The 25125-nt window shown below is 41.7% G+C and overlaps 2 protein-coding genes across 4 annotated transcripts; one reads left to right on the top strand and one right to left on the bottom strand.

The window, feature by feature from the left end:
* Positions 1-337: 337 nt before the first annotated feature.
* Positions 338-7921, bottom strand: zmynd19 (zinc finger, MYND-type containing 19). 3 transcript variants are annotated; one of them, XM_046067480.1, is made up of 6 exons: positions 7811-7921; positions 2555-2614; positions 2365-2471; positions 1567-1707; positions 781-961; positions 338-534 (listed from the first exon to the last, which is right to left on the bottom strand). In XM_046067480.1, the coding sequence occupies exons 3-6, from the start codon at positions 2463-2465 to the stop codon at positions 391-393; spliced, it is 567 nt and encodes a 188-aa protein (XP_045923436.1). In that variant the 5' UTR covers positions 2466-2471; positions 2555-2614; positions 7811-7921; the 3' UTR covers positions 338-390. The 3 variants fall into 3 exon arrangements, with proteins under 3 accessions (XP_045923436.1, XP_045923435.1, XP_045923437.1); XM_046067479.1 differs by lacking the exon at positions 7811-7921 and adding an exon at positions 4227-4537; XM_046067481.1 differs by lacking the exon at positions 7811-7921 and adding an exon at positions 3903-4137.
* A 10846-nt stretch (positions 7922-18767) lies between these two features.
* bspry (B-box and SPRY domain containing) lies at positions 18768-24631 on the top strand. The gene is made up of 6 exons (XM_046067319.1): positions 18768-19178; positions 19774-19872; positions 21998-22228; positions 22339-22364; positions 22474-22598; positions 23667-24631. Exons 1-6 carry the CDS (start codon positions 18822-18824, stop codon positions 24200-24202), a joined length of 1374 nt encoding a protein of 457 aa, XP_045923275.1. The 5' UTR covers positions 18768-18821; the 3' UTR covers positions 24203-24631.
* The last annotated feature ends 494 nt before the right edge of the window (positions 24632-25125 follow it).

Here is a 25125-nt window from a genome sequence, read left to right as displayed (position 1 = left end):
TCGCCCCCTCCCACATACAAAACCATAGCAGCAGGTAGAGCTCGAGGGTCTCCATCCTCGAGAAAAATAAAGACAAAAATAAAAAGCAAATAATACCTCCCCCCCCGCGTGCGCCCATCGTCCACATGAAAAGCAAGCTATGGAGAATTACCAGTTCTGGGAAGTGGCAGATGTCTTTTTGCTTTGTTTTTCTTCCCCTCCTCCATCTTCTTACCCCCTGAATCCATCAAAACAATTGAGCAACCAACATTGTCCTCTGTTGTTAAGTCTCTTGTCAGCATTCCCCCCCGCCCCCATTTTGCACTTCATCCCCGCTCCCCTCCCACAAGTCTAACCCTCCCACCACCCCACCCAGTTCTCCTTCCTCTCCCAGGCGAGGATGAAGGCAGATCATCGTTCGGGCTCCGACTCCAGGGCCAGCACCCGCTTGCGCTCGCGACACTGCTTCTTGTGGGCGGGCCAGTCCCTCTGCTGGCACTGGGAGCCACAGTAGCGCGCCACCTGGCAGCGGCCGCAGATGTTGAACTCCCGGAGCTGTGGAAAGATGAGGAACAAGATCATCTATTGCTCTGTGTGGATAATGCTTCGGTCCCATGATCCCAGGTAGCCATTTACTGTATGCGTCAACATGTGGATAGGTTTATGATAGGGAAAAGGCTTGTACTTTATCTCCCACTTGTTGAATAAATGAAGGGAAAGGACTTCACTATGCATTTAATTCATTAAAATATGACTTGAAATTCATGCAGGTTTCACAGGAATGCCAGTTACAGTACATACCCTCCTCTCAATGAGTGAACAAGGAGGATAATGACACTCATAGTAAGTGCAGGAGCACTCCTCTTCCTCTACTAGCTCCCCATTAGCGTTGTAATAGCGTGTGCGGCTCAGCTCCAGATACTGTTCCTCTACAGGGTCGGCCGGTACCTGCTGGATGGCCAGCCAGTAAAGAGACTGCTCTCTGGACAAGAAAGTTACATGTTTAACAACAAATAGTTATGTATAAGCCTTAAGACACATCACATAGTGGACTTTTACACAAGACATATGACAAAATAATCAAACTTTCATCTTCTAACAAAGACCTTTCAGTCCACTCTGTTCCTTTGGATTTAAAAGTGTTTGATTTTCTTAACTACTTTAAGAAATAAGAAGCCAGTTATAAACATATGTATTACTCTTAATAGTCTCAAAGGGTCAGCTAACCAAGAAAAAAAAAAGTTACATACATACAGCGCCCAACATGGTGCTAATGCATTGCTAAATTTGTCTGACTGACCTCAGTAGTAAACTAAATACTTTGGTCAGTATTTAGTTTTAATAGGTCTGGATATGGCAAAAACAAACAAGCAGATATACAGATTACTCTGTCTGAGCAAATGGTCATATCCTTTACCCTGAAAGAAAAAATATTTTTGTTGATGTCAGGCTTAGGCTAAGCTAGGGCGTTAAAGACTCAGACTGGCTGTGCCTACAGACAAAACATCCAGCTTGTGCAGTACTCCACGTTCCTACTGAGCTACAGAATCATAATTCAGCCTTCAGCACTAGTAGCTGTAGCCCTACCTCTGTTTGCTGGAAATCTCCTCCGGCTTGGGACTCCAGCCCACCGGTACCAGTCGCAGGTTGTCTAGCCGGTTGTCCACAGTCACAGAGTTAATATGGATGACTTGAAAACTGGGGGCAATGCCTCCTCTGTGCTTCTCCCTGGGTCAAGACATGTATCCAGATCATACGTCAGTTACCAGTTACAAAATAAAGACAGCTCAGGAATATGAGGGTGTTATTCACTGATGAAGATGTGCTGCAAGGACTGCATGTTGGCCACTTCCTTGTTTTATTTCAGAATACTTGGTCTTGTGTAAAAAGTGCAAAGCAGAGCTTTTAGGACTCTCTTGTTCAAGAAGTTATTTGCAGGTCAGAGACTATGTAGATCAAGGTACAAAGTGCCAATATATGTGCTGATAAACATGGGATACTATACTATTATATGAATGACCAATAACAAGCAACTGTCAACTCAAAACTTGTGAGATACACGGGACTGGTGAATTGAACTAACAGAGATCCTTAAGATAGCAAACTAAAGTGAAGCTATACCAACAGCTTCAGTAAAAATTTTTTGACCAGTGCAAACAAGGGGAGGATGTCACGTTTGGTTGTTTGAGCTGGACAAAGCGATCGGATCTCAATGTGCACACTGGAGACACATTAATACCAGGTATAAATGTAATCAGGTTAAAGTCATATCTAGATACACTCTGGATATGAGACACATTTTAATGCCAGGGGTAAAGGGGGTCATACCCCAGATGCTCAAAAGAAAATTTATTCCACACCTGTTATAAGGAACAAATTACTCACCAGAGGAGCTCATGCAGTGGCCTTCCTGCCCAGCGGCCTTTGCCAATGTCGAAAGCGTAGGCAAAGATCTTAGCTCCATTGCCATCCGCATCTACCTCCATGCGAGCCTGTAAAGGAAATAATGTAACTGTTTAACACTGGCACTATCAAATGAGTGGTAAAAAGAAACAGTTGAATCCACGTAGTTTACCTCAAACGCATAGTTTTCCACAAGCGGTATGTCCTGCTCATCAATCAGTGTGTATTTTGTCTGCAATGAGAGAATGGAGAGATAAAAACTGTAAGAACCACAACTGTTACAGGAGCAGCTATCGTTTCATGGGGCAGCTTTAGCAAGACGCCATCTCATTAACATCCAACATTTCGGGACACTGACAAGGAACCGATAGGGGGAAAAGGCCCAAGAAGGACTCTATAAGCTCATAACTGGCTCCATCTATCCATCTTCAAGCATTCACATAGAGCTGTTTGAGTAGTTTGAAACTACAGTCACTTAGATATTAAATAAAGCAAGACTTCAATTAGTGATAATCATTGGCTATTGCAGAACAACCTCATATTATTTAGCTATGACTTTGAGAACTTTGAAGTTACCAAGAAGCAGGGCAAATTATTTACTAATTGCTCCAATTTAACTGGTTTGTACAGACTTGAAAAGTCAAAACAACACTGTTTATGAATAGAGGCATGTTTGCAGAGGCCACAAATGATTGGAAGAAATATGCACTGCATGTGACATTTGCCACACAAATATAAACAGAAGGACCCTCTCTTAAGCATCATAAATGTTCATACCAAGAGCCTCTTTTAAACCAACCAAACTGTTGGTTTCCTCTCAAATCCAGATGCAACATGTTTTCTTTTAAAGGAACAACAGATTACTTTTAACCATTTATGGACTACCTGAGCACTCAGTAGGTGGGTCAAATGCACGTGACAGCATACCAACACAGAACCCCACGCTACACTGAGCATGGTAACGTTGCAAAACAGCATGGGTGGTGCTGTCCACATACCAAAAGGTCCTAACGTGCAATGTGACACTTTGTCTGCCAGGCTATTGTGAAGATCAGGAGTGACATCATGCTTATTAGTTACATGACTGTTGACAGGAGCACTGTCACTCAGCAGCTGAGTCGCCACAGCTTAAACAAGAGGGACTGCACAGTTTATCCGTTAAATGTGGGACCAGCAGCATTTCTTGACCAACATTCAACCTTAGTTTAACGTCACATCTGTGTGGAGAGATACTTATGTAACTTGAGCCAAAATAACGACGCATGTTTTCGGCCCCAGCTGTTGAGTAGTGTCCTGCCGGTGCTTTGTCACATTGCACAAAAGAAATCAGTTGATGGAGCAGGGCTTCCTCATTAACAGACACTCCAACGTGTAATCCAAATAACATAGCTAGCGTGTCGCTGCTAACTGTACCACCGACTGTTAACATTAACTATGACCCTCCGTCGAAAAACAACTGTCGTCTCCGTTCCTTCACTACCCGACACCGGTAACGACACAATAAGAACCCATGTGTTTACCGTTATGGCAGTACTCCACCGTTTAACGTTAGCCGACAGTTAACGTCCCACGCTACATGCTAGTTAGCATTAGCTTCATAGCGAAACTGTGTTGGTGGCGGCGGAGGAACAGAAAACCAGTCTGGCTCGGCACGGCCGGCTTCTCTAATCCGTTCAAACGCGGCTAAAATCGGTAAAGCCGAACTACTCCCGCGTACGCAACGGCTTGATAACCATTAGTGGTTGACTAGCACAGACTCATCAAAAAACTAATTTTCCATCGCCTTTTGTGGTCTCCGCGGGCCCATCCCCGGCCGCACATGGCAGCCCTGGGATCCAGCTCACCTTCCCGGCCACACGGCCGAGCCGTACGATCCCGAGCTTGAAATCCGACATCAGGAGGACAGGCGGTGGTGACAGAGAGAGGCGTAGGATCCAACCTAGATGTTCAAGTTTAAAACTCGCAGGGGCAGCCCCTCAGCCCCACTGCGATGCCAGTTTGGGTTAACTGGTTGGGTGTTTGCCCTGACTCCGGGTCTCTCCGGCAGCAGCCTAGCCTCGGTGACACACCGCTGCTGGCGCAGGAAAGCCTAGCTGCTGGGGGCGGGGTGGAGCGGGACGACCCAATAATCTGACCGCCCAATCAAATTTAACGCTACGTTTTTTAACTCGACGCGTGCGATCATGCTGCCCAATAGAAAAATGAGTATTCATAACGACCGCCTAATTTCAGTTATAACGTCATCAGACTCTCGTGACCACTTCCAGCCATTTTCGCGCGAAATGTTTGATGGCTGTATGTGGGATTATCACCTTTTACCATGGACGCAATAAGAGAGCGTTCATATGGAAACGAACAGGACCACATACAGATGGGTGACTAATAAAAGGAAAAGCCAACATGATGTGTCTTATATGGAGTCAGGCCACCACGAGCTTCAGTGCTCCTTGCCAAGTCAGTGGAACTCTAATTGGAGGGATGAACACTATTCCTCCACAATATATTCCCTCCTTTATATATAATAAAACCTTTATTTATCAGATAATCTAATTGAGAAATTTTTCTTTTGCAAGAGAGACCTAAGTGCAGCAGATAGAAAGAAAAACAAACACAGCCAGACAATAAAAGGACAAAGACATCACTACATAGATGCATATGATGATAAAAGGAAGCATCTGCATTTGATGTTTCTCCACACTTTCTTTAATTTGCCCCCCCTGTCTGCCTGCCTGCCTGCCTGCCTGCCTGCGTTTAGGGGAGACCGGGGATGGTTGTGACATTTTTGACATTTCAGTCTGTATCTCAGAGTGGGTTCAAAATGTGATACAACTAGTTACATGTATCTGCAATGGGGTGGCAATGGAGCAGGGGATAACACACATGCCTTTGGTGTGAGAGGCCCGGATTTTTGGATAAAAGCATCAGCCAAATGAGTAAATGTAAATGCTATTAAATGGTCTTCTCCCTATCTAGGGTGTTCCATGTAAAGGACTATATAGTGTGCTCAACTGCACAATGAAAACAACGCTACTCCGATTATCTCTGAGCCTTTCATTACATCATTGCTGTTGCACAATTGGTTGGTGGACAAATTTTCTCATCAGTGAGTGGACTCTATAAAGGTATAATTCTTGCATTCGGACAGCACAACAAAATGGCGAGCTCACTATATAGTCCACCATACAGCTGCAAGCTTTTTATTCAACACTTGAATTTTTTTAACATAATTGGTGTGTGTGTGGGGTGGTCATCCAAGTGTCTAAGTTACTGTCTGTCATAGTAATGACAGTAGCTTTGGGGTAGCGTATTAGTATGGACAGGCAAAAACGCAGGACTTTAAAGACGATGACGCAGACATTCACATTTAGCATTCTGACTGGGTCTTACAAGTCATGCAAAGCAAAAACACAATGTTACCAACAGTTTTTGTGTTGGTATTTTTATTAAAATATTTTTTACTGTGCATGTTGCCGTATTTGCTTTGCAACAACTCTGTGCCACAGTCGCTTCATACTCCCGTGTTACTTTCAGTAACAGTCCCCACTTGTTGTGGGTCAATGCAAAAATATCTTCTTTCGCTGAATCTTCCGCCACTGCAGAGTAGACTTTCTGCTTCCTGTTTACACCGGTGCACGCATGCCCAGTGTAAATGGCTACTTGATGTGCGTTTTCAGTCGTTTTAATATAGACTGAGATCATTTCTGATACACAGTAAAAATGCTGGTGTGGACGGAGAACGTTTTTTCGTTTTAAAACAGAGTTTTAAAGGTAGTAGTGTGGATGTAGCCTTTCACTTAGGTCTACTTTGAACATATAAAACAATTAAACATGACTGTGTGTGTCAGACACATTGAAATTTAAAGAAAGCACATAAATTAAAATAAACATTTTCTTGGTGTAGGTTGTAACTTTTTCATTGTTGTTATAACTAATCCAAACTCTTGTAGCCATGAACTAGTTTACAGCTAAAACATTAGCACTAAACATCTTGCAAGAAAGATATCTAGACACGCAATAAACATGATTTAAGTTTGACAAGTGTAAATGTGTGAATAGGGCTAAACTGAGCATCTGCAGAGTGAATCAGGAGATTCATACTTTTTCTGATTGGACATGTTACATCTGACCTGTGTTACAACCATCCCCTGTATGTATGCATGTATGTATGTATGTATGTATGTATGTATGTCTCTGATGACTTCTTCCCACAAGCCATCACTCTGATGAACAGCTGATTTCTGACTCACGGTGTCAGGAACAATGCTTGTGAAATAACCCAGTAACTCTGTCTCTAATCAGCCACCTGCTTACTGGCTAACACTTATTTATTCACCAGTCTCTATTTCAGTGCTGTTCATACTGTTATATTGTAGATACTGTATACCAATCCACCTACCTCAAGTCATAACTCCTGCACAATATACTTATTTATTCCATCATCCTTTGCACTATGCTTCATTGTACTGTGTACATATGCATGTATATGTACCTGTATATCACATCCACCTCCGACATGTACGTACTCCTGCATCCTTTGCACTATTTGTCAGTATGTCTATATTGTTTTTGTTCATAGTGTATATTTGTGTTGTCTACACTGAAGTCTGTGTCTGATCTTATTTTTATTATTGTGATTTTGTATGAGTAGGCACATTGTGAGCAATGTACAATCCTGAGTCAAATTCCTCATGTGTACACATACCTGGCAATAAAGCTGATTCTGACAAATTGGCTACTAGAGCAGAAAATATGCATCTGATGCAATGCTACTATACAAGCAATCCCGGTGAGAGGGGCTATATGCAGAGACTATGGGATATATGGATGCATCGAAAACCATCATCAACACTGACAAAGAAACAACTCCTAGCTCAGTGTTCTAACATCCGCAAACGGCCACTGCTATCACAACTAGAGATTGATTAAGTACAACAAATATGCTACGGCAAGGGGGAGCCAGGACGACAGGTCAGTGGAGAGAGGTCATCATCATCATCCTCACAAGGCTAAGTGAGAAAGTACCCTCTGAACTAAACCCATAACCGAAACCAATGAGCTGATGTACGCCACGGCAAGAATAGTAATCCTAGAGATACTTGACTATGAGATGAACACCACAAGCCACAAAGAGCATTACCTGCGGGAGGAGAAGGCTAGAGGCCAAGATCAAGGCAACACAAAGAGAAGTTAGTCAGCTCTCAGAGCTACAGAAAGGTGCAAGGAAGGGGCTACCTAAGAAATACAACAAGCTGTCGATACCTGAGGCACTGGAGACTTACCGCTCTGGCTACCAGCCTAGAGACATACAAGGGAGAATGTCACGGTGGATGTAGGGTAGAGCAGGTTGGTGGACCCAAATGCAGGACACGTAGGCTGACAGGTACAGTTCAGCGATATTTTAATGTAAACAAAAAGCGTGCACACTTACAAGAGCGGCTGTGTACAGGAGATCCAAAATAACAGTTCAGACAAACAAGGTAATCCAACAGAAAAATCCAGAAACAGGTGAAAATCCAAACAACTGACGGGGAACGAGCACGATGAGCACGATGAGCACGATGAGCACGATGAGCACGATGAGCACGATGAGCACGATGAGCACGATGAGCACGATGAGCACGATGAGCACGATGAGCACGAGCAGTCAACACTACAACACACTGTAATGACCGGACAAGGACTGAGAGGAAACAAGCAAGGATATATACACACACACACACACACAGTTAACGAGCTGGGAGGGAGTACACAGGTGAGGGACATGAGACTAACGAGACAGGCAGAGAGACAGCAGGGAAAACAGAGAGAGGCAGGCAGACAGAGATTGCAAAGTGGAAAAGAGAGAGACTGACATGCAGAGGGATTACTGGGGTAACAGACACAACACAAGTTACTGAACACTAAACAAAGGCCATAACACGAGATGTAACAGATCAGAAATAACAAACAAAATAACTCAGACACAAGCAGACAGATCATAACAAAACTAACACCAACAGGGAAAACAGACTGACGCTGGGATAAGACAGAACTCTGAGCAGGAATGGGTTAAACAATACAGAAGTACACAGACCCGGAGAAAACACTAAGATATTAACTGAGACACAGAACGAGGAGCTAAGACAGAGCTAAATCTAAGATACAAGTCAGATATTAAGTAAACTAAAAGATGCGGATGAACAAAATGATAAACAAGGCTACACGAGGCTAAAGCAAAATGATAAAAATTATAATGAACTAAACAGATCATAACCGCACAACCAGACAGTACCAGACCGACCAGCACAAACACACAGAGTAAACTAGACACAAGACATGACTGAACCCCAAAACACAGACTAACTATATAACAGATACTGGACATAGGACAAAGACAGTACTGAAATCCAGACGCAACATACTATAAGACAGATACTAACAAGACTACAAATAACATGACTGACTGAAAACTAAATGACCAAAGCAGAACAGACACGCCCACAGATGATAAACCGGATGTTCTCCACCGAACCATCCAAAGTGTACTCTCAGTGGAAGGGTAGTAACACAAGATCAGACCCACCCAGAGCTGACTGAACAGTATTGGAAGAACATATGGGAGAAAGAGGCATCACAACACCAATGCTCAGTGGCTAGTGGATCTAAGAACAGATCACAGCAATCTCCCACAACAAGATCCAGTAACCATTACAATGGCAGACATCCAAGAAAGAGTGGCAGGTATGAAGAGCTGGACAGCCCTGACATGATCCACACCTACTGGCTGAAGAAACTAACTGCACTCTATGAACGTCTGGCAGAACAAATGAACCAACTGCTGACGGTTGGGACCCACCCAGAATGGTTAACCCAAGGACAGACAGTCCTGATCATGAAGGACCCCCAGAAGGGAACAATCCCATCCAACTACCGGCCAATAACTTCTGAACAACCATCAGTCACCTCCTCTACATGGATGACATCAAGCTGTATGCCAGGAATGAGCGAGACATCGACTCACTGATCCACACTACCAGGATCTATAGCAACGACATTGGAATGTCTTTCGGACCGGACGAGTGTGGACGCATGGTACCAAAAAGAGGGAAAACAATTGAGCCATCAACACATACGCCCTGCCAGTCATCAGATACCCCGCTGGTATAATAAACTGGCCAAAGGAGGAGATAGAGGACACTGACGTCAAGACAAGAAAGCTCCTCACAATGCATGGAGGGTTTCACCCCAAATCCAGCAACCTGAGACTGTACACTAAAGCTGATGATACACGGGGCCGCAGCAAGGCAGCAAGATTGCCCAGCATCATTGCTCTAAAAGTTGCTCCATGTATCATCAGCTTAAGTGTAGCGAGGGAGGCCGAGGGCTAATGAGTCTCAAGACCACTGTCCAGGATGAAATAACAAAGATCCAGGAATACATTAGGAAGATGGCCCCCAAAGGGCTTAGTGAATACCTCAGGCAGCAGATACAAGAGTGTGAGGACCAGGAAGACGAAGAACCTTCATGGAGAGACAAGCCACTACACAACATATACCACTGACAAATAGAAGAAGTGGCTGATATCAAGAAATCCTACCAGTGGCTGGAAAAGGCTGGACTAAAGGACAGCACAGAAGCACTAATCATGGCGGCACAAGAACAGGCACTCAGTACGAGATCAATAGAGGCTGGGGTCTACCACACCAGACAGGACCCCAGGTGCAGACTGTGCAAGGATGCCCCAGAGACAGTACAGCAAATAACAGCAGAGTGTAAGATGCAGGCAGGAACAGCGTACATGGAACGCCATAACCAGGTAGCTGGCATAGTGTACAGGAACATCTGCCATGAGTATAGGCTGGAAGTCCCAAGGATAAAATGGAAGACACCTCCTAAGGTAGCTGAGAATGACCGAGCTAAGATCCTGTGGGACTTCAAAATCCAGACTGACAAACTGGTGATGGCTAACCAACCAGAAATCTTGTTGATTGACAAACAACAGAAGAAGGCTGCAGTGATAGATGTAGCAATCCCAAGCGACAGCAACATCAAGAAGGAACACGAGAAGCTCGAAAAATAACAAGGGCTGAAAGAGGTGCTAGAAAAGATGTGGAGAGTAAAAGCAACAGTGGTGCCAGTGGTAATCGGAGCACTGAGGCATGTGACCCCCAAACTGGGAGAGTGGCTACAGGTACAACATCAGAGGTCTACAGTATCTCACAAAAGTCATGTTGGAATACTGCCCTGCGGCCCAGTCTCTGAAGGGAGGGGATCATGCTCTGCTTCAGTATGTCACAGTGTATGTGGGGGGTTTCTTCTTCATCATCTTTGAAGAGGCTTCCTTCTGGGACGATAGCCATGCAGTCCAATTTGATGCAGAGTGCGGCGTATGGTTTGAGCGCTGACAGGCTGACCCCCACCCCTTCAATCTGTGCTGCCAGCATTGCTAGGTGTATTTCCCAAAGAAAACCTCTGGATATGACGCTGAGCACGTGCACTCAACTTCTTTGGTCAACCATGTCGTCTGTTCTGAGCGGAACCTGTCCTGTTGAACCACTGTATGGTCTCAGTTTCAGGGTCTTGGCCAGCTTCTTATAGCCTTGGCCATCTTTATGTAGAGCAACCATTCTTTTATTCAGATCCTCAGAGAGTTCTTTTCCATGAGGTGCCATGTTGGACATATATATATATACAAATATTGATTTGGAGAAAGGACAGATGTTTTTAAATATCAGATGTAGACGTCATTCCTCTGTTTAATTGTGTATTAGACTGCTACCTTTGCTTGTTTTTAGGGATCCTAGCAGCGAAGCTGCTGGAGCCCTATTGTTTTTGTTCTGATTCCTTTTCTTCTTCTTTCTTTCTTTCTTCTTTTTCTCCGCTAAAAGTGTTTGGGCAGCAAAAACTGCTGGACAAAAACTCAACAAAATTGGCAGGTGGGTTGCAAATTCCACCCACTACTCATGCAAAAAAAATGGCACTCGTAGACTTCGAGGTGGCGTTATAACAACCATCTTTACGTTTTTGCATTTATCTCGAAAATGGCTTCGTTTAGAGTCAAACTTCTTTCATTATTTTAATCTCTGGATTCCTCTGCAAACATCTAAAAAGGTCAAATTATATGACTTTTTATCATTTTTCTCTAAATCCTGAAACTTTGGCAGGATCAACTCCGGATGTCGCTGATCAAAAGTTGTCAAAAGAATTTTAATACGTCAATCTGTTTTTTTTCCATAAATATTTACTTATGTGTATTTACGTACAATTTTACATAAATGCCGGTAAATCAAAATTGGCTTAAGCTATTGTCACCAAACTTGACGAGTCTGCTACACTTGCAAAAAGTTTATACCTCGGAATTCGCTGCATGGATTCGTACAAAATTCTGTTTGTATGATTTACATTTACTCATTTGGCAGACGCTTATCCAAAGCGAGTACATTTGAGGAACAACATACAATCATCAACAGAGCATCAAATACAGCACGAGATCTACAACTGACAATACATATTAATAAAAGCAGCAATAAATACTAGTAAGCGCTACGGGAATATACCTAGGATACCTAGGGAAAGAAGTTAGAGTTAACAAAAAGTGCAATCAATACAAGATAATTGTAGGGGATAGAAGAAGAACACAGGAAGAGCATGTTAGATATTAGGAGTTAGAGGTGTTATAAGAGGAAGCGTTCTCGGAAGAGATGAGTTTTCAAGAGCTTCTTGAAGTTAGAGAGGGACGCCCCTGCTCTGATGGCGTGTGGTAGCTCGTTCCACCATCGTGGTGTCACAGATGCGAACAGCCGGGACTGGGATTGCTTTGTGTGAAGGGATTCGGGATTCGGCGTTCGTTGGAGGACCGTAGTGGCCGAGAAGGAATGTAAACTTGCATTATGGAGTTTAGGTAGATGGGTGCAGACCCAGTAGTCACTCTGTATGCAAGCATTAGTGACTTGAATCTGATTCTGGAGGCCACGGGTAGCCAGTGGAGGCCACACAGCAATGGAGTGACATGTTGTGGTGGTAGCCAGGCTGATGGTGATCCTGTTTATTTCTCCTTTTTTCTTGTGATTCTGTTTTGGCCTGCCTGTCTGTGTCTCCTTTGCACCCCTTGCTTGTGTTCTCGCTCTCTCTTTCTGCTCCTGAGCCCAGCTGACGATCCACACCTGCACCTCGTCAGCCACCTCCTCTACCTGCCACACCTGCCAGCAAATATCTCCATCACTGCCAGTATTTCAACCCCGGTTCTCCACAGAATCTCTGCTTGATTGTTGTTGCTCCTGACCTGGTGCCACTGCTTGCCTCAAGCTTTTTGTAGTGATGGGCAAAGTGAGGCTTTGTGGAACATTGAAATGTTTGAAGCAATTGTGCTGGAATTGTGTCGAGGCTTTGAAACACTTGGATAACCGTCTCCACGGTGACACCTACTGGTCACTTTTGATATTGACACATCTTGGTAGGGGTTTCATTGAAACAATGACTGAGCAGCGTTTCCAGTTCTACATGTCTTACCAGTACATGACCAACAGGATTAGGAGAAATCACCATACAACAAACGCTTTCAGATTGTCAGAGACAGCAGATGGGGATTGCAATAAAAGTGTGTGTTGTTTCATAAGTAATCACTCATTTAGCTGACACTTTTCTCAAAAGCAAACCACAATTGCTATGTCATAGGGCACACTTTTGGAGCAACTAGAGGTTAAGTGTCTTTCTCAGGGACCCGTGTATCACAGTGGGAATCGAACTAAAGGCATATGTCTTAACCATTATTGTGTCCACTTTCATAATCGAAATACCTTATTGGTGAATTCTTTTTCAGATACTCGCAAGGCATAAAAGGAATAGAAATACTAGGTAGTTGAAGTTAGTGAGAAGAGAATATAATAAAGTATACAAATCTAAGAATATAATAATAAATGTGGATATCTACGGTATTATACAGTAGCTTATTAACATAGGTGTGATGATGATTAGCAGGACAGATATAGGCCCTAGTGTAACAATCATTAATCATAATGAGTGCTGGCAGTGATGAGATGTAATGGATAAAAAATCTGTAACTGAGTAAAGTTTAAGTTGTTTTAAGAATGATAAATGTAAAGTGGAACAATGTCTCACATTTGTTATATGTCAAGAGTTTTATTCAGAAATATTCAGCTGTTTTGGGGCTGAGTCGGGGGTTTTTCATAATTGACATCACCAGCCTCAAAATTTGGTCACATGGAACATTTGTTGCTGGCAAAGATAAATATTTTTTTGCCATTAGGCCTACAGGTGCGGATATACTACAGCATAAATCAAATTATTGTCAGTCCTTGGAACAAATCTGTCAAATGAGTTAGAGGCTGATGTGCAGTTTGTTCCAAACACTGTGAATCAAGCGTAGAAGCGGCAGGTGTGCCACCTGTCAAAACAGGGGTTAAACGCACTGAAGCCTCGTTTCACTGCGGTCACGTGACATTGACATTTTGAACCACGCTTTGGAGCAGTGTTTCGAAACATCTGTGCTTCGGGATCTCAACACAGCGTCGACACGTCACTTGCGTATCGAGCGTGCCATCCCTAGCTTTTTGATCTCGCCACATCTCTGTTCTCCGATCTCTGGTTTCCCATTACCAACCCTGTCTGCCTGCCTGTCTGTCTTTCCCCAGGTTCACTCATCTCCGTCCACCGTCGAATCGGCTGGGCTCCCCTCAGGCGTCTCCCTCAGGCGTCTTCCACGGCACCCTCTCGGCTCCCCCTTGTGCTTCACAGTCAGCCTGCCACCACACTCCTCCACCAACCCCCCCAGAGTCTGGAGGAAGAGAGGAGAGGCACAGAATCCACATTGCTTGAAGTCCAGAGTAAAGTTTCCACAGTCAGTGATGGTTTGGGGTGCCATGTCATCTGCTGGTGTTGGTCCACTCTGTTTTCTGAGGTCCAAGGTCAACGCAGCCGTCTATCAGGAGGTTTTAGAGCACTTCATGCTTCCTGCTGCTGACCAACTTTATGGAGATGCAGATTTCATTTTCCAACAGGACTGCACACAGTGCCAAAGCTACCAGTACCTGGTTTAAGGACCATGGTATCCCTGTTCTTAATTGGCCACCCACCTCGCCTGACCTTAACCCTATAGAAAATCTATGGGGTATTGTGAAGAGGAAGATGAGATACGCCAGACCCAACAATGCAGAAGACCTGAAGGCCACTATCAGAGCAACCTGGGCTCTCATAACACCTGAGCAGTGCCACAGACTGATCGACTCCATACCATGCCGCATTGCTCCAGTAATTCAGGCAAAAGGAGCCCCAACTAAGTATTGAGTGCTGTACATGCTCATACTTTTCATGTTCATACTTTTCAGTTGGCCAACATTTCTAAAAATCCTTTTTTTGTATTGGTCTGAACTAATATTCATATTTCAGAGATACTGAATTTGGGATTTTCATTAGTTGTCAGTTTTATTCATCACAATTAAATGAAATAAACATTTGAAATATATCAGTCTGTGTGTAATGAATGAATATAATATCCAAGTTTCAATTTTTGAATGGAATTACTGAAATAAATCAACTTTTTGATGATATTCTAATTATATGACCAGCACCTGTATAATGACACTCTCTGATCTCAGGTGATGCTGTAAAAATCAAGTTTGCGTTGCTGCAATTATTAATAATTAAGTCTGAATTCTTTCATCACTTTAATCTCTTAAGTTGTCTGCATCTGTTCTTCTGTGAAAATGTCAAATGCATTTTTCATGACTTGCTTGGATCCCAATCATTTCCGCTCAGCTATATTTTTACTATATTTTTCACTTTAATTTTTTTGACTTTTGTAAAGCCAGTAATAATTGTCTCGTTGAATAGCCATTTTATTTCCATCCATTTAAAGAAATGTACCACATTTGATTTCATCCCCATACACTCTCATGCTCATATGGTAGCACACTGGAGAATGTAGCCAACTAAGATGAAAACCAGTTCTGCTGGTTTTACTACAAGGCTATAATTTGTAAAAGTGAAACTGCTACTAATAAACTTTAAACAGATTCTGATAACAATAAGAAATGTAAAAAGAATTCAAACCACTATGTGAGGCTATATTATCGTAGTTTAGCACAACCAGCACCTGGATAATGGGATATTGGAGAGTAAATAAAAGGAATGCATCCCTTGCATCCCAAGGAGTAACATTTGGAATATGGAGCCATTAAGGATGATTCATTATCAAAGAAGCTATAGTGATGTGCAGTCATTACTCTAAGTAATCTCCAGGGCCGGATACAGTTTCATCTAGAAGCACAAGACGCTGCGCTTTAAAGTGTTTACCAGCATCTTTAGGCCCCAACCCAACACATCTGCAATCCCAGAAAGCAGGGATACATCTTGTTCCTAGAGTCTCCACAAGTAAAAATGGGAGCCAGAGCTTTCAACAATAAAAATCCTTTCCTCTGCAATCAGGTCCCAGTTTAGGTTGGGGAGGCGGACACCATATCCACATTTAAGAGTAGCCCCAAGACTTTCCTCTTTGATAGAGCTTATTGTTAGGGCTGGCTCAGATAATCCCTGAACCGTCACTTAGTTATGATGCTACAGACCTAAACTGCCGGGGGGTGGGGCTTCCCATGATGCACTGAGCTCCTGTCTCCTCCTCTCTCTCCCCATCTGTATGCAGTCTTATCCCATTAATGTATGTTACTCACTTGACTTCTTCCCTCTACTGTAGCTTTGTGCTATACTGTGTTCTCTTTGCTCCTGCTCTCCAATTTAAGATGCCTTTAATTTGAAAGGAAGTCTATTATTGCATTTTCTGTAAAAGAGATGAATGGTGTATGATAATCAATAAGAACAAAACAAAACAATTGTATTTATGATTATGTTAACATGCTGCTCCCAGAGTGACTTTAAATTATCATGAAGAGAATTTTTGGTGGAACTTATTTTAACCTTAACAGGGTGTATAAAAAGAGAGAGAGGGGTGTAATTTTATTTTAGCAAATTCCATTTGCATTATTAAATATTTTTGTTTTATTGTATGTATTCATGGATTTAGCTCTTTCATACACAACAGACTTAGTGCACAGGAAGCCCTTGTTCGTTTCATGATATTAATACCTGGATGTCTCGTGTTTACCAGTTTTACCCATTAGAAAACATCTTCTTGTGTTGGAGACAATGGCAGCCCTGTGTCTCTGCTGTGCTCATTTCAAAGTGAATGTGCAACCCACCTTGTCTGAGCCAGTGGGCATGACTCTCATCTGTCCATCACTCCTATCCAGTTACGCAAAGACATGGAAATGGGAAGAGTGGGAGGTTGGTTGAATATCTTGAGATTTGATCTGTGTCCTCTCAAACTTACCAAGAGATATATGATACATGATAAAGGTTTAACAAAATGTATATAATTTATGCTCATTTTAAAAGGTGATAGGATGGAAGGGGTTGTAAAGAGGATACAAACATGTTTACTTAACCTTTGTTTAAAACCTCTTGCACACATTTTCCTCTTCAGGATTCTTGACAGAGTTAAATGGAAACTTCTAATATTGGTATTGGGTAGGGATGCAGCGATTAGGCAACGTAATCGACGACGTCGACTATAAAAATTCGTCGACGCGAAATTTCATTGTCGACGCATCTTTACATAGATGCCGTTTAAGGGAGAGACAGCAATCTTCATATTAGGAACATTTGTAGTTTATTTCTAACTGCAATGCACTACAGGAGGTGCTGGGGGCAGTATCGCTTCTACTGTCTCCCACGACTACTTGACTGTAACACAACTCACGAAGAAGAAGCTTTCACGCTTGAAGCAGAAGAAAGTAACGTAGAAAGAGGCGAACAGCAGAGCGGCTTTTGTTTGTACGCTATTTAATCACTAAATACATTTTGAGCGGTTCTGGGGCTAAAAATCAGCTGTGTACAATTTGAATATTGGCAGTTTTACCGAAGTTGTCTTGTCTTCTTCGTTCACTTACTATTAGCTAGTTAGGCTGTGTGTTTGAGATCAGTAATTCACTTGAAAGATATTTAATTAGTTAAATGGTTGGGTTAGGGTTAGGGGGTGACAAAAATAATCGTGACTAGTGACTAATCGAATAAATAATTAACAGATTAAAAGATTAGTCGACCACGAAAATAGTTATTATTTGCAGCCCTAGTAATGGGTGAGAACAAAGCATATGGTTAGAATAGGGCACAGAAGCTGCTCAATTTACAGTAAAACAATATGTTACACTGCAAAATTAAAACCAAATATATCAAGTAGCCTACTAAAGAACAACAGCATATTACATTATTTTCTTTTTCCAGTTTCTCACCAATCACATGCCCAGGAAAACACAGGCAAAAGATTAAATTTTTTTTTAACACTATCACAGTTCTACTAGTTTACCAGTATCAGACTGTGTAAGCTATTTTAATATATTTTGTGTTTTAGAAAAAAAAAACATTTTAACAACAATTTAAATGAATAGGCCTGGCCATTTATAAGGGCGGGCAATCTTTCTTAATGTATATTAGGTTTTCTTAGAGATTATTTTTCCTAGACTAAAGAGCGTTTCCAGATGGTGGGTGTTGCTCACTATTGCTAAACAGATCTGTCTGTGAGATGTGGCCGCACCTCTGATCCCTGGGTACAGGGTTCCACCCTGGAAAATGTATATATATTATATATATATGTATATATATTATACTCTTCCACAGTTTTTTCACAACGTTACCTAGTAATGGATTTTTGAATGTCAGATTTATATAATAATAAAAAACTATGTCAAAATGATTCAAAAAAGTGGCTGGATGACACTTGATATGATTGTTTATCAGTAAAATCACATTTGCAAAGTATGTTGTCTAAAGTGATGAGTTAAAAAAAACTGTAATCATAAACTAACAAAATAAGGAATTAAAGTTTTTGTTTTGAATGTAAAAAGTAAAGGAGCACATTTAATCGCACTGAAGATCAGTTTGATTATTTTTAATGTGGTTTTGCGTACAGGTGCCTAATAGTGAACTATATCGATATCGGGAAAAAAAATAAAATTCTTATTAATGTCGTGTGCCATATACTCAGACCTATTTCAGTCAAAATCTGCAATTGTTCTTTAGGTAGGTTAGCCTAATCAAGGCTGAAAGTACAAATTCCCACTAAAATATAGTGTAAAGTACAATCCACCTCATAATAGTTAAACTACAGTAGCTACTTGAGTTTTACATTCCCCCTGTGGATAGGCTTCACAGGAAATCTGAGTTTAAAAAAGTGGCGAAGAAGACATAAAACGAGGACAGAAACAGGAAATTAAGGCAAGCTAAATCATACAACTGAAAACCAGTAGAGCGAAACCCTTTTTTTTCTCTGAGCTCTGACCTCTGAAGTCCGCGTTACTTCCGCGTTTCGCTCACCTGTTACACCTGTATTACAGCGCTGTGCTGTAGGTGCGACTCCAGCTCTGCCGGTGCACCTGTTGCCTTATTGTGCCATGACCGAGGAGCTCATAACGTGCGACCTAGCCAGCTCGTCTTCATCGGGTGACTCGGAAGAGAGTTTAAACTGTGTGAAAACGGGGGGGATGGATTGTGAGGAGCCTATTTTCTCCGCGTTGAGCGGCGATGTGAAGCAGCAGGCGGGGGACGCGACCTCCCCGACCGCTGGGACTACCTCCGACACAGAGTCTGGGATCTTCTCTGTTGAACGTGAGCTCTGTGTGGCGCATGAGTCCGAGCTAGAATGGTTCTGTGGAACCGAGCAGAAACTCATCTGCTGTCACTGCGCCACCGTGGGCCCCTGCCAAGGACACACTGTGACCCCACTGGCCACCAGAGTAACCGCAGTCAGGGTGAGTGTGCGAAGTAAGTGCCGTGGGTTGTGTAGCCTACGCAACAGCTGTTTGCTTCTTTTTAATGCATTGACTGAGCTGTGGCATGATAGGAGTTGTTTTTAACTTTGGAAATGTAGAGTAAATAGGACTACAATGTTTTCTTTACCTGCAGGGTTAGAACTAGCCCAGGAAGGTTAGGCCTACTTTCTCTTGTAGGTTACCTAACTGTCTGCGCCTTCCTAACTTTATTTGCCCTATATGTTACTGTTGTTTACCCATTTATCTCATATACTTGAAAAGCTTTCATAAGAGAAAGTTGTCTATAGATTTTGCATGTTTCAACCAGTAGGCCTAACCTTTTTTAGGATGGTAGCTGTGCTTCATTAACATGAGCTTCTGATAATGTGTGGAAATTGTGTTCATTGACAGTTTAATATCTCTACTTAATGTCTACATAATTCTTTCTTGGGTGTGCCACATTTTGCAAGAGGTTTTTCTCGCTGATTCCTCTGCGTGGTATTTGAAAAGACAGGAATTTCTTGTGTCTCCAGCTGGTGATGTTCAGGTGTATTTTGCTTATTCAACAACTGCTCTATGTGTGTGTTGTCACCAGAATGAACTGGTGGATGTGTGTGAGAAAATACAGCTGCAGGCACTGAGGATTGAAAAGTTTATCAACCAGACACTGACAGCTAAAGAGCAAAAGCTTCAGGTGAGAAAAACCACTGATCCCCACCCACTCAACCACTAATGCTCACCCAGACACACAGTGCCAAGCACAATATGATACACATTTCTCAGCTTAGCCACTGTTTGTAAGTACAAACAGTGGCTAAGCTGTTACAAGTAAGCTAAGACAGTACAAGTAATGTTTTGATATTGCCTGGCTAGCCTTTACGGAAAAGTCACGTGAGACTGCCCATTCGTTGGGTTTGTGCATGTGCATACTGATGACCCTATGATAAGTGTCTTTGTATTAGGGCTGTGACTAAAGAATTGTTTTCATTAATTAAATAACTAATCTGTAGACTATTTGATATCACAACACAGACAAATATAATGTGGCGTATAATCACACATAGTTGCACGTGATCAGACACTCACAGGGAGAGAGATTACTATCATTATTGCTTGATGCTTTGGCAATATTGTCTTTGATAGACTCGTGCCAATAAAGCATACTGAATTGAATTGAACTGAACTGAGAAGGAGAATGATAAATAACTTAATCGACTAATCGATTATGGGACTAACCGTCTCAGTACTTGTATGTGAAACAGTTACGGTCACATCAGCAAGAAGAAGAAATTGTGATAGAAATCATCAGGTACGGTAAAAAAACAAAAACAACACTTCAGATGTTTCTTTACATGTGCTCATGCGTTAATTCATTAAAAAAATAATGTCAGTATGATGAGCATGCTTTCTAAATCTTAATTCTTTTGAATCAGGGAGTATCACAACTTTCTCAGCTGATGGAATTGTCTTTTCCACAACTTCACTTTTGGGAAGGTGGTGAAAAAGTTAGTTTCAAGCCATAAATGTCCTCAGTCACCATCGTCTTTTTTAACGTGCTTCTCATATCCTAATTGACAGTAAGTCTAATCTAAAACCTTTACTGGCTCGCATTAAATATGTATTGTTATACTGTAGAGAATAATGCACATGAATGACGTCACTTCTGACAAACTGTACCCCGCTCTCCCTTAAACACAGTCACGTTCTAAAATCTACAGCAAACCCAATGTTTTGTTTCTATTTCATTAATTAATAAAAAAATCTATCTAAAACAACAATGTTACTGGCAAAGTTAATCATGTATATTAGATAGTACTCTGCATGCATTAATTGTACATGCCTACATACCTACTCTCTAAATATCGGCATCGGCCCTTGAAAAAGCCAAATAAGTCGACCACTAATACAATATGTTTACTAGTCAAGTATACCTTGAAATAGAGGTTGTGTTTAAGTCAGTCAATTTATCACCACCATGCAGAGAAGCAAAGGTTGCCCCTTTCAGTGCATGCGTATTTATTAACCTCCCTGAACACAAGAGGTACGGTCATGCATGTGTAGTTTTCTAGGCAACAAGTTACCATAAGCAACACAAACCTCAAGCAAACAACCAAGGCAGAAAAATCTGTAAATACCTTTTCCAAGCAAGAATCAAATCACCAAACCAATGTGTATTATATGTTGCTGTACCAACATAAATTGTGTAAATTATTTTCAAAACAAAAATGCTAATCATTTTCTCAGATATGACAATTTCCTCCTTTTCTCTGTTTACATGATGGTAAATTGAATATACATTGGTTTTGGGGGTGCTGGTTGGACAAAACAAACATTTTTAAGAAGGAATGGGTGATGGATACAATGCCTGTTACCCAGAAATATTAATGAGATACCTGCCACTGTAGGGCAAAATCTCATTAATATTGTATTTTTATATGTATTGTCATATCAGCTAATCATAATATGAAGACGTTATCTAATTTTTCAAAGATTTTCTGAGATTTTGTTGATAAAACCGTTTTGTTTTTCATTGATAACAACAATTATAACAATCCTTAGTTGCAGCCCTAAGTTTTAAATCAAAAGCATGAAAAGTATTTCATCTGTAACATGTCTGACACAAGTTTCCTGCTGAAAAAGCCTTCTCGAGATTTAGAAACACTACGTACATGTATGGGCTTTATAAACGTAAAAGTTATAATAAACCTGTTCACTATAGTCACAATGATGTTATGCAGTTTGATTCAAAACCATGTAATTTCGCCTCCTTCACCACAAGTCTTCCAATATTTCTTCGTCTCTCCTGTCTCTTTGTGTAGACAGCGGCAAGCAGGGCAAGGGAGCGTGTGCTGGCTCAGGTCAGCGCAGCACGCGAAGCCCTGGAGGAGGAGGAGCAGCGTCTCTTGGAGGAGGTGCAGAGGGAGGAGGAGCGGGTGGAGCAGTGTCTCCTCACCCAGAGAGCCCACTGGAGCCAGGCTTTGGCGAGTCTTTCGCAAACACGCTCCCACCTGGTGCACACGCTGACAGACATGCAGGACGCACAGCTGGTGGTGAGAGGGGGAAGGTTTCCGAAGAATAGAGGAACGTGTGCTCAAATTGCAGAATTTCGATAATGATAATAAATTACTTAACTACACATTCTTCCTGTCTTGTCTTTCAGACTAGTGTCCAGAAGATAGCTGAAAGGTAATCTTTTAACACATGACTTGCTTGTGAAAATATTTTTTTCTTGCTTAGGACATAACAGAGAGATGATATCTTGTCTCCTTTTCCTGTTTGTGTGCGTTTGTGTCAGGGTGGAGGCAGCAGAGGGGGTTGGGGAGCCCTGTGACACAGACCAGCTCAACCTGAACCCAGGCTGCAGTGACAGCAAGCTGCTGAGAGGTCTGTGGGCCACTGCAGTACTGTTGGGCCCAAACGGTCAGTACATTTATACTCAACTAAAGCATCCTCGATCACCATGCAGGCACTGCAGATCCAGCAGGATCATTATTACATAATACCGATGATGGTAATTAGCATACTTGCAAACCTTGAAAATCTAGAAAATGGGAGGTTTTTTTAATCAAAAGCAGGGAGTTTGGAGGAGGGCTTATTTTGTATTAACAATGCTTAAGTAGATGCTGTGCTTTAAACAGAAACACACTGAGAATCTTTGCACAAGAGCATTTCAGTGAGAAAAGTGATATAGTCTTTTTCTAACCTCTATTCTGTGGTGAAAGATCCTTTACTGAAATAAAAGTATTTCATATTATAATGTAAAAAATACTAAGGTACAAACAAAGTTCCAAGTAAAGGATAAGTATTATCAGCAAAATAGTATTAAAGTAAAAGTACTCATTATGCAGAATGGCTCCTTTCAGTGTTACAATATTGTACAGTATATATTATTTAATCATTATTAGAGCTGCAATGATTAATTAATTAGTTGTCAGCCATTTAATCTTATTGCCAACTATTTTGATAATCGATAGATCAGTTTGAGTAATCTTTTTAAAATAACTCAAAATTCTCTGATTCCAGCTTCTTAAATGTGAATATGTTTTGGTTTCTTTACACCTCTATGACAGTAAACTGAATATATTTGGGTTGTGGACAAAACAAGACATTTGAGGACGTGATCTTGAGCTTTGGGAAACATCTATCAACATTTTCCACACTTTTCTGACATTTTATAGACCAAACAACGAATGGATTAAGAAAATAATTAGACAGATTCGGCAATGAAAATAATAGTTAGTTGCATCCCGACTCATAATTAGTGATTTGTATAAGCAGCATGCTAATATCTGAGCTGGTTGAATGTAAATCTGGAAGGAGGACAAGCGTTATAGTGTGTAGGGTGGCAGGAAGTGGCCAGCACAGTGACCGACCAATTATTACAGTAAAGAAAAAAATTACAGTAAAGAATTCTCAAAATGCCTCAAAACATGTTTGCTTATAGTATCGTAGTGTGACATTCAATCCATCATTTTCCTCTTCACCCAGCTTCCGGATCGTCTTCTTTAAAGTTTGATGAGCGCACAGTGAGCCCTCTCCTGTCCCTGTCTGATGACTTCTGCACTTTGACTTTCCTACACAAAAAAGCTCGCCAGTCCCCGCAGTACGACCCAGCACGATTCGACTGTTTGCCCAACGCACTGGGTTCACTGTCCATGTCCTCTGGCACCCACAGCTGGGTGGTGGGGGTAGGCCAGAGTGCTGCCTTTAAGATTGGGGTCTGCTACTCCTCTCTGGAGCGCAAAGGCTCTGGGAACGAGGCCCGACTGGGCAACAACAGTCAGTCTTGGGTGCTGTCCCACTACGATGGGGACTATTCCTTTTGCCACGGGGGGAATAAGGTGCCCCTGCAGGTCGCAAGGAAACCCCAAAAGATCGGCCTGCTGCTGGACTGGCCGAGTCAGACGCTGGTGTTTTACGAGCTGGACTCCATTGCAGTGCTGTACTCTGTCACACATCCCTTCAGTGCCCCGCTGCTGCCAGCGTGTGCCGTGGCTGACCGCAGCATCACCATCCTGCACTGACACTGCCAGAACACTATACATACTGTATAAACTGTATTTATATTGCACTTTTCTTACAAGGTGCATTACAAAAAGAAATAAAACAAACAAGGCAGATACAATGAGAAAAAGGCCAAAGAACATGAGCAGAGGCATTAAAGACAATAAAGTGAATAAGATCAAATAGGAGTAAAAACATATATTAAACCTTAACATGTGAAGCAATGCCTATGGGAGACCCTACAGATCCTCCATCTATTTATTCTATTAGTAGATACTGATTCTTTTTGTTACTGTTTGTAATGATTTTCTAGATTTCAGTTTCTTTGTCTTTTTATATAGTAGTGCTAAAACCCTAAAACAGTATTTTGTATGACTGATAATGATTGTTTTTTATTCAATGAAATTTGCTGTTTGTTTTTAAGATGACTGTTTTTATCATCAGGTTGAATCGTGTAATGGAGTTTCTCTAAGACTCTTCATAGAAAATACTGGTTGATTGAGGACTATTAAATGGTGTGTGTCAAAGAAACTCACTACAGATCATTTTGCATTGTTATATGCTCAGTAAACCAATCATTACCGTACAGGACTGTTGTATTTGATGACTCTGCAATAGACAGTCCAAAGAATACACAAGGTATATTTTTGCAATTTCCTTTGCTATAACATCTTTTTACAGCTGAAAAGTAATGAGTTTGTGCTTTTACAGTATGTCACAGCAGAGTTTTGTTTTGTGTGCATTTGGCAATGTAGTACAGTACAATAATACCATTTGCATTGCATTATATGTATGATATGTCAACGGAATGAATGAACTCAAAAACAGTTATCAATCTTGCTCAGAATTCAGTAAAACTATATAAAATTTAGCAAAGTAGCTGAGCTGCAGTGTCTCTTTTATCTGCTCTCTTTAAAATATCTTCTTTATTAAATGAGCCCAA

Source organism: Micropterus dolomieu, linkage group LG13, assembly GCF_021292245.1.
Source record: "Micropterus dolomieu isolate WLL.071019.BEF.003 ecotype Adirondacks linkage group LG13, ASM2129224v1, whole genome shotgun sequence".
NCBI classification, from domain to species: domain Eukaryota; kingdom Metazoa; phylum Chordata; class Actinopteri; order Centrarchiformes; family Centrarchidae; genus Micropterus; species Micropterus dolomieu.
The sequence above is the reverse complement of the archived record's forward strand: the minus strand, read 5'-3'. Positions and strand labels throughout refer to the sequence as shown.

Excerpts from the sequence above, each read along its gene's own strand:
- zmynd19 (XM_046067479.1), bottom strand. The coding sequence starts at position 4,277 with ATGTCGGATTTCAAGCTCGGGATCGTACGGCTCGGCCGTGTGGCCGGG. Across the intron at positions 2,472-2,554 it reads TGGAAAACTATGCGTTTGAG|GCTCGCATGGAGGTAGATGC; the intron begins GTAAACTACGTG and ends TTTCCTTTACAG. Across the intron at positions 1,708-2,364 it reads CCACTGCATGAGCTCCTCTG|GGAGAAGCACAGAGGAGGCA; the intron begins GTGAGTAATTTG and ends GTCTTGACCCAG.
- bspry (XM_046067319.1), top strand. The coding sequence starts at position 18,822 with ATGACCGAGGAGCTCATAACGTGCGACCTAGCCAGCTCGTCTTCATCG. Across the intron at positions 19,179-19,773 it reads CCAGAGTAACCGCAGTCAGG|AATGAACTGGTGGATGTGTG; the intron begins GTGAGTGTGCGA and ends TGTTGTCACCAG. Across the intron at positions 22,599-23,666 it reads AGTACTGTTGGGCCCAAACG|CTTCCGGATCGTCTTCTTTA; the intron begins GTCAGTACATTT and ends CTCTTCACCCAG.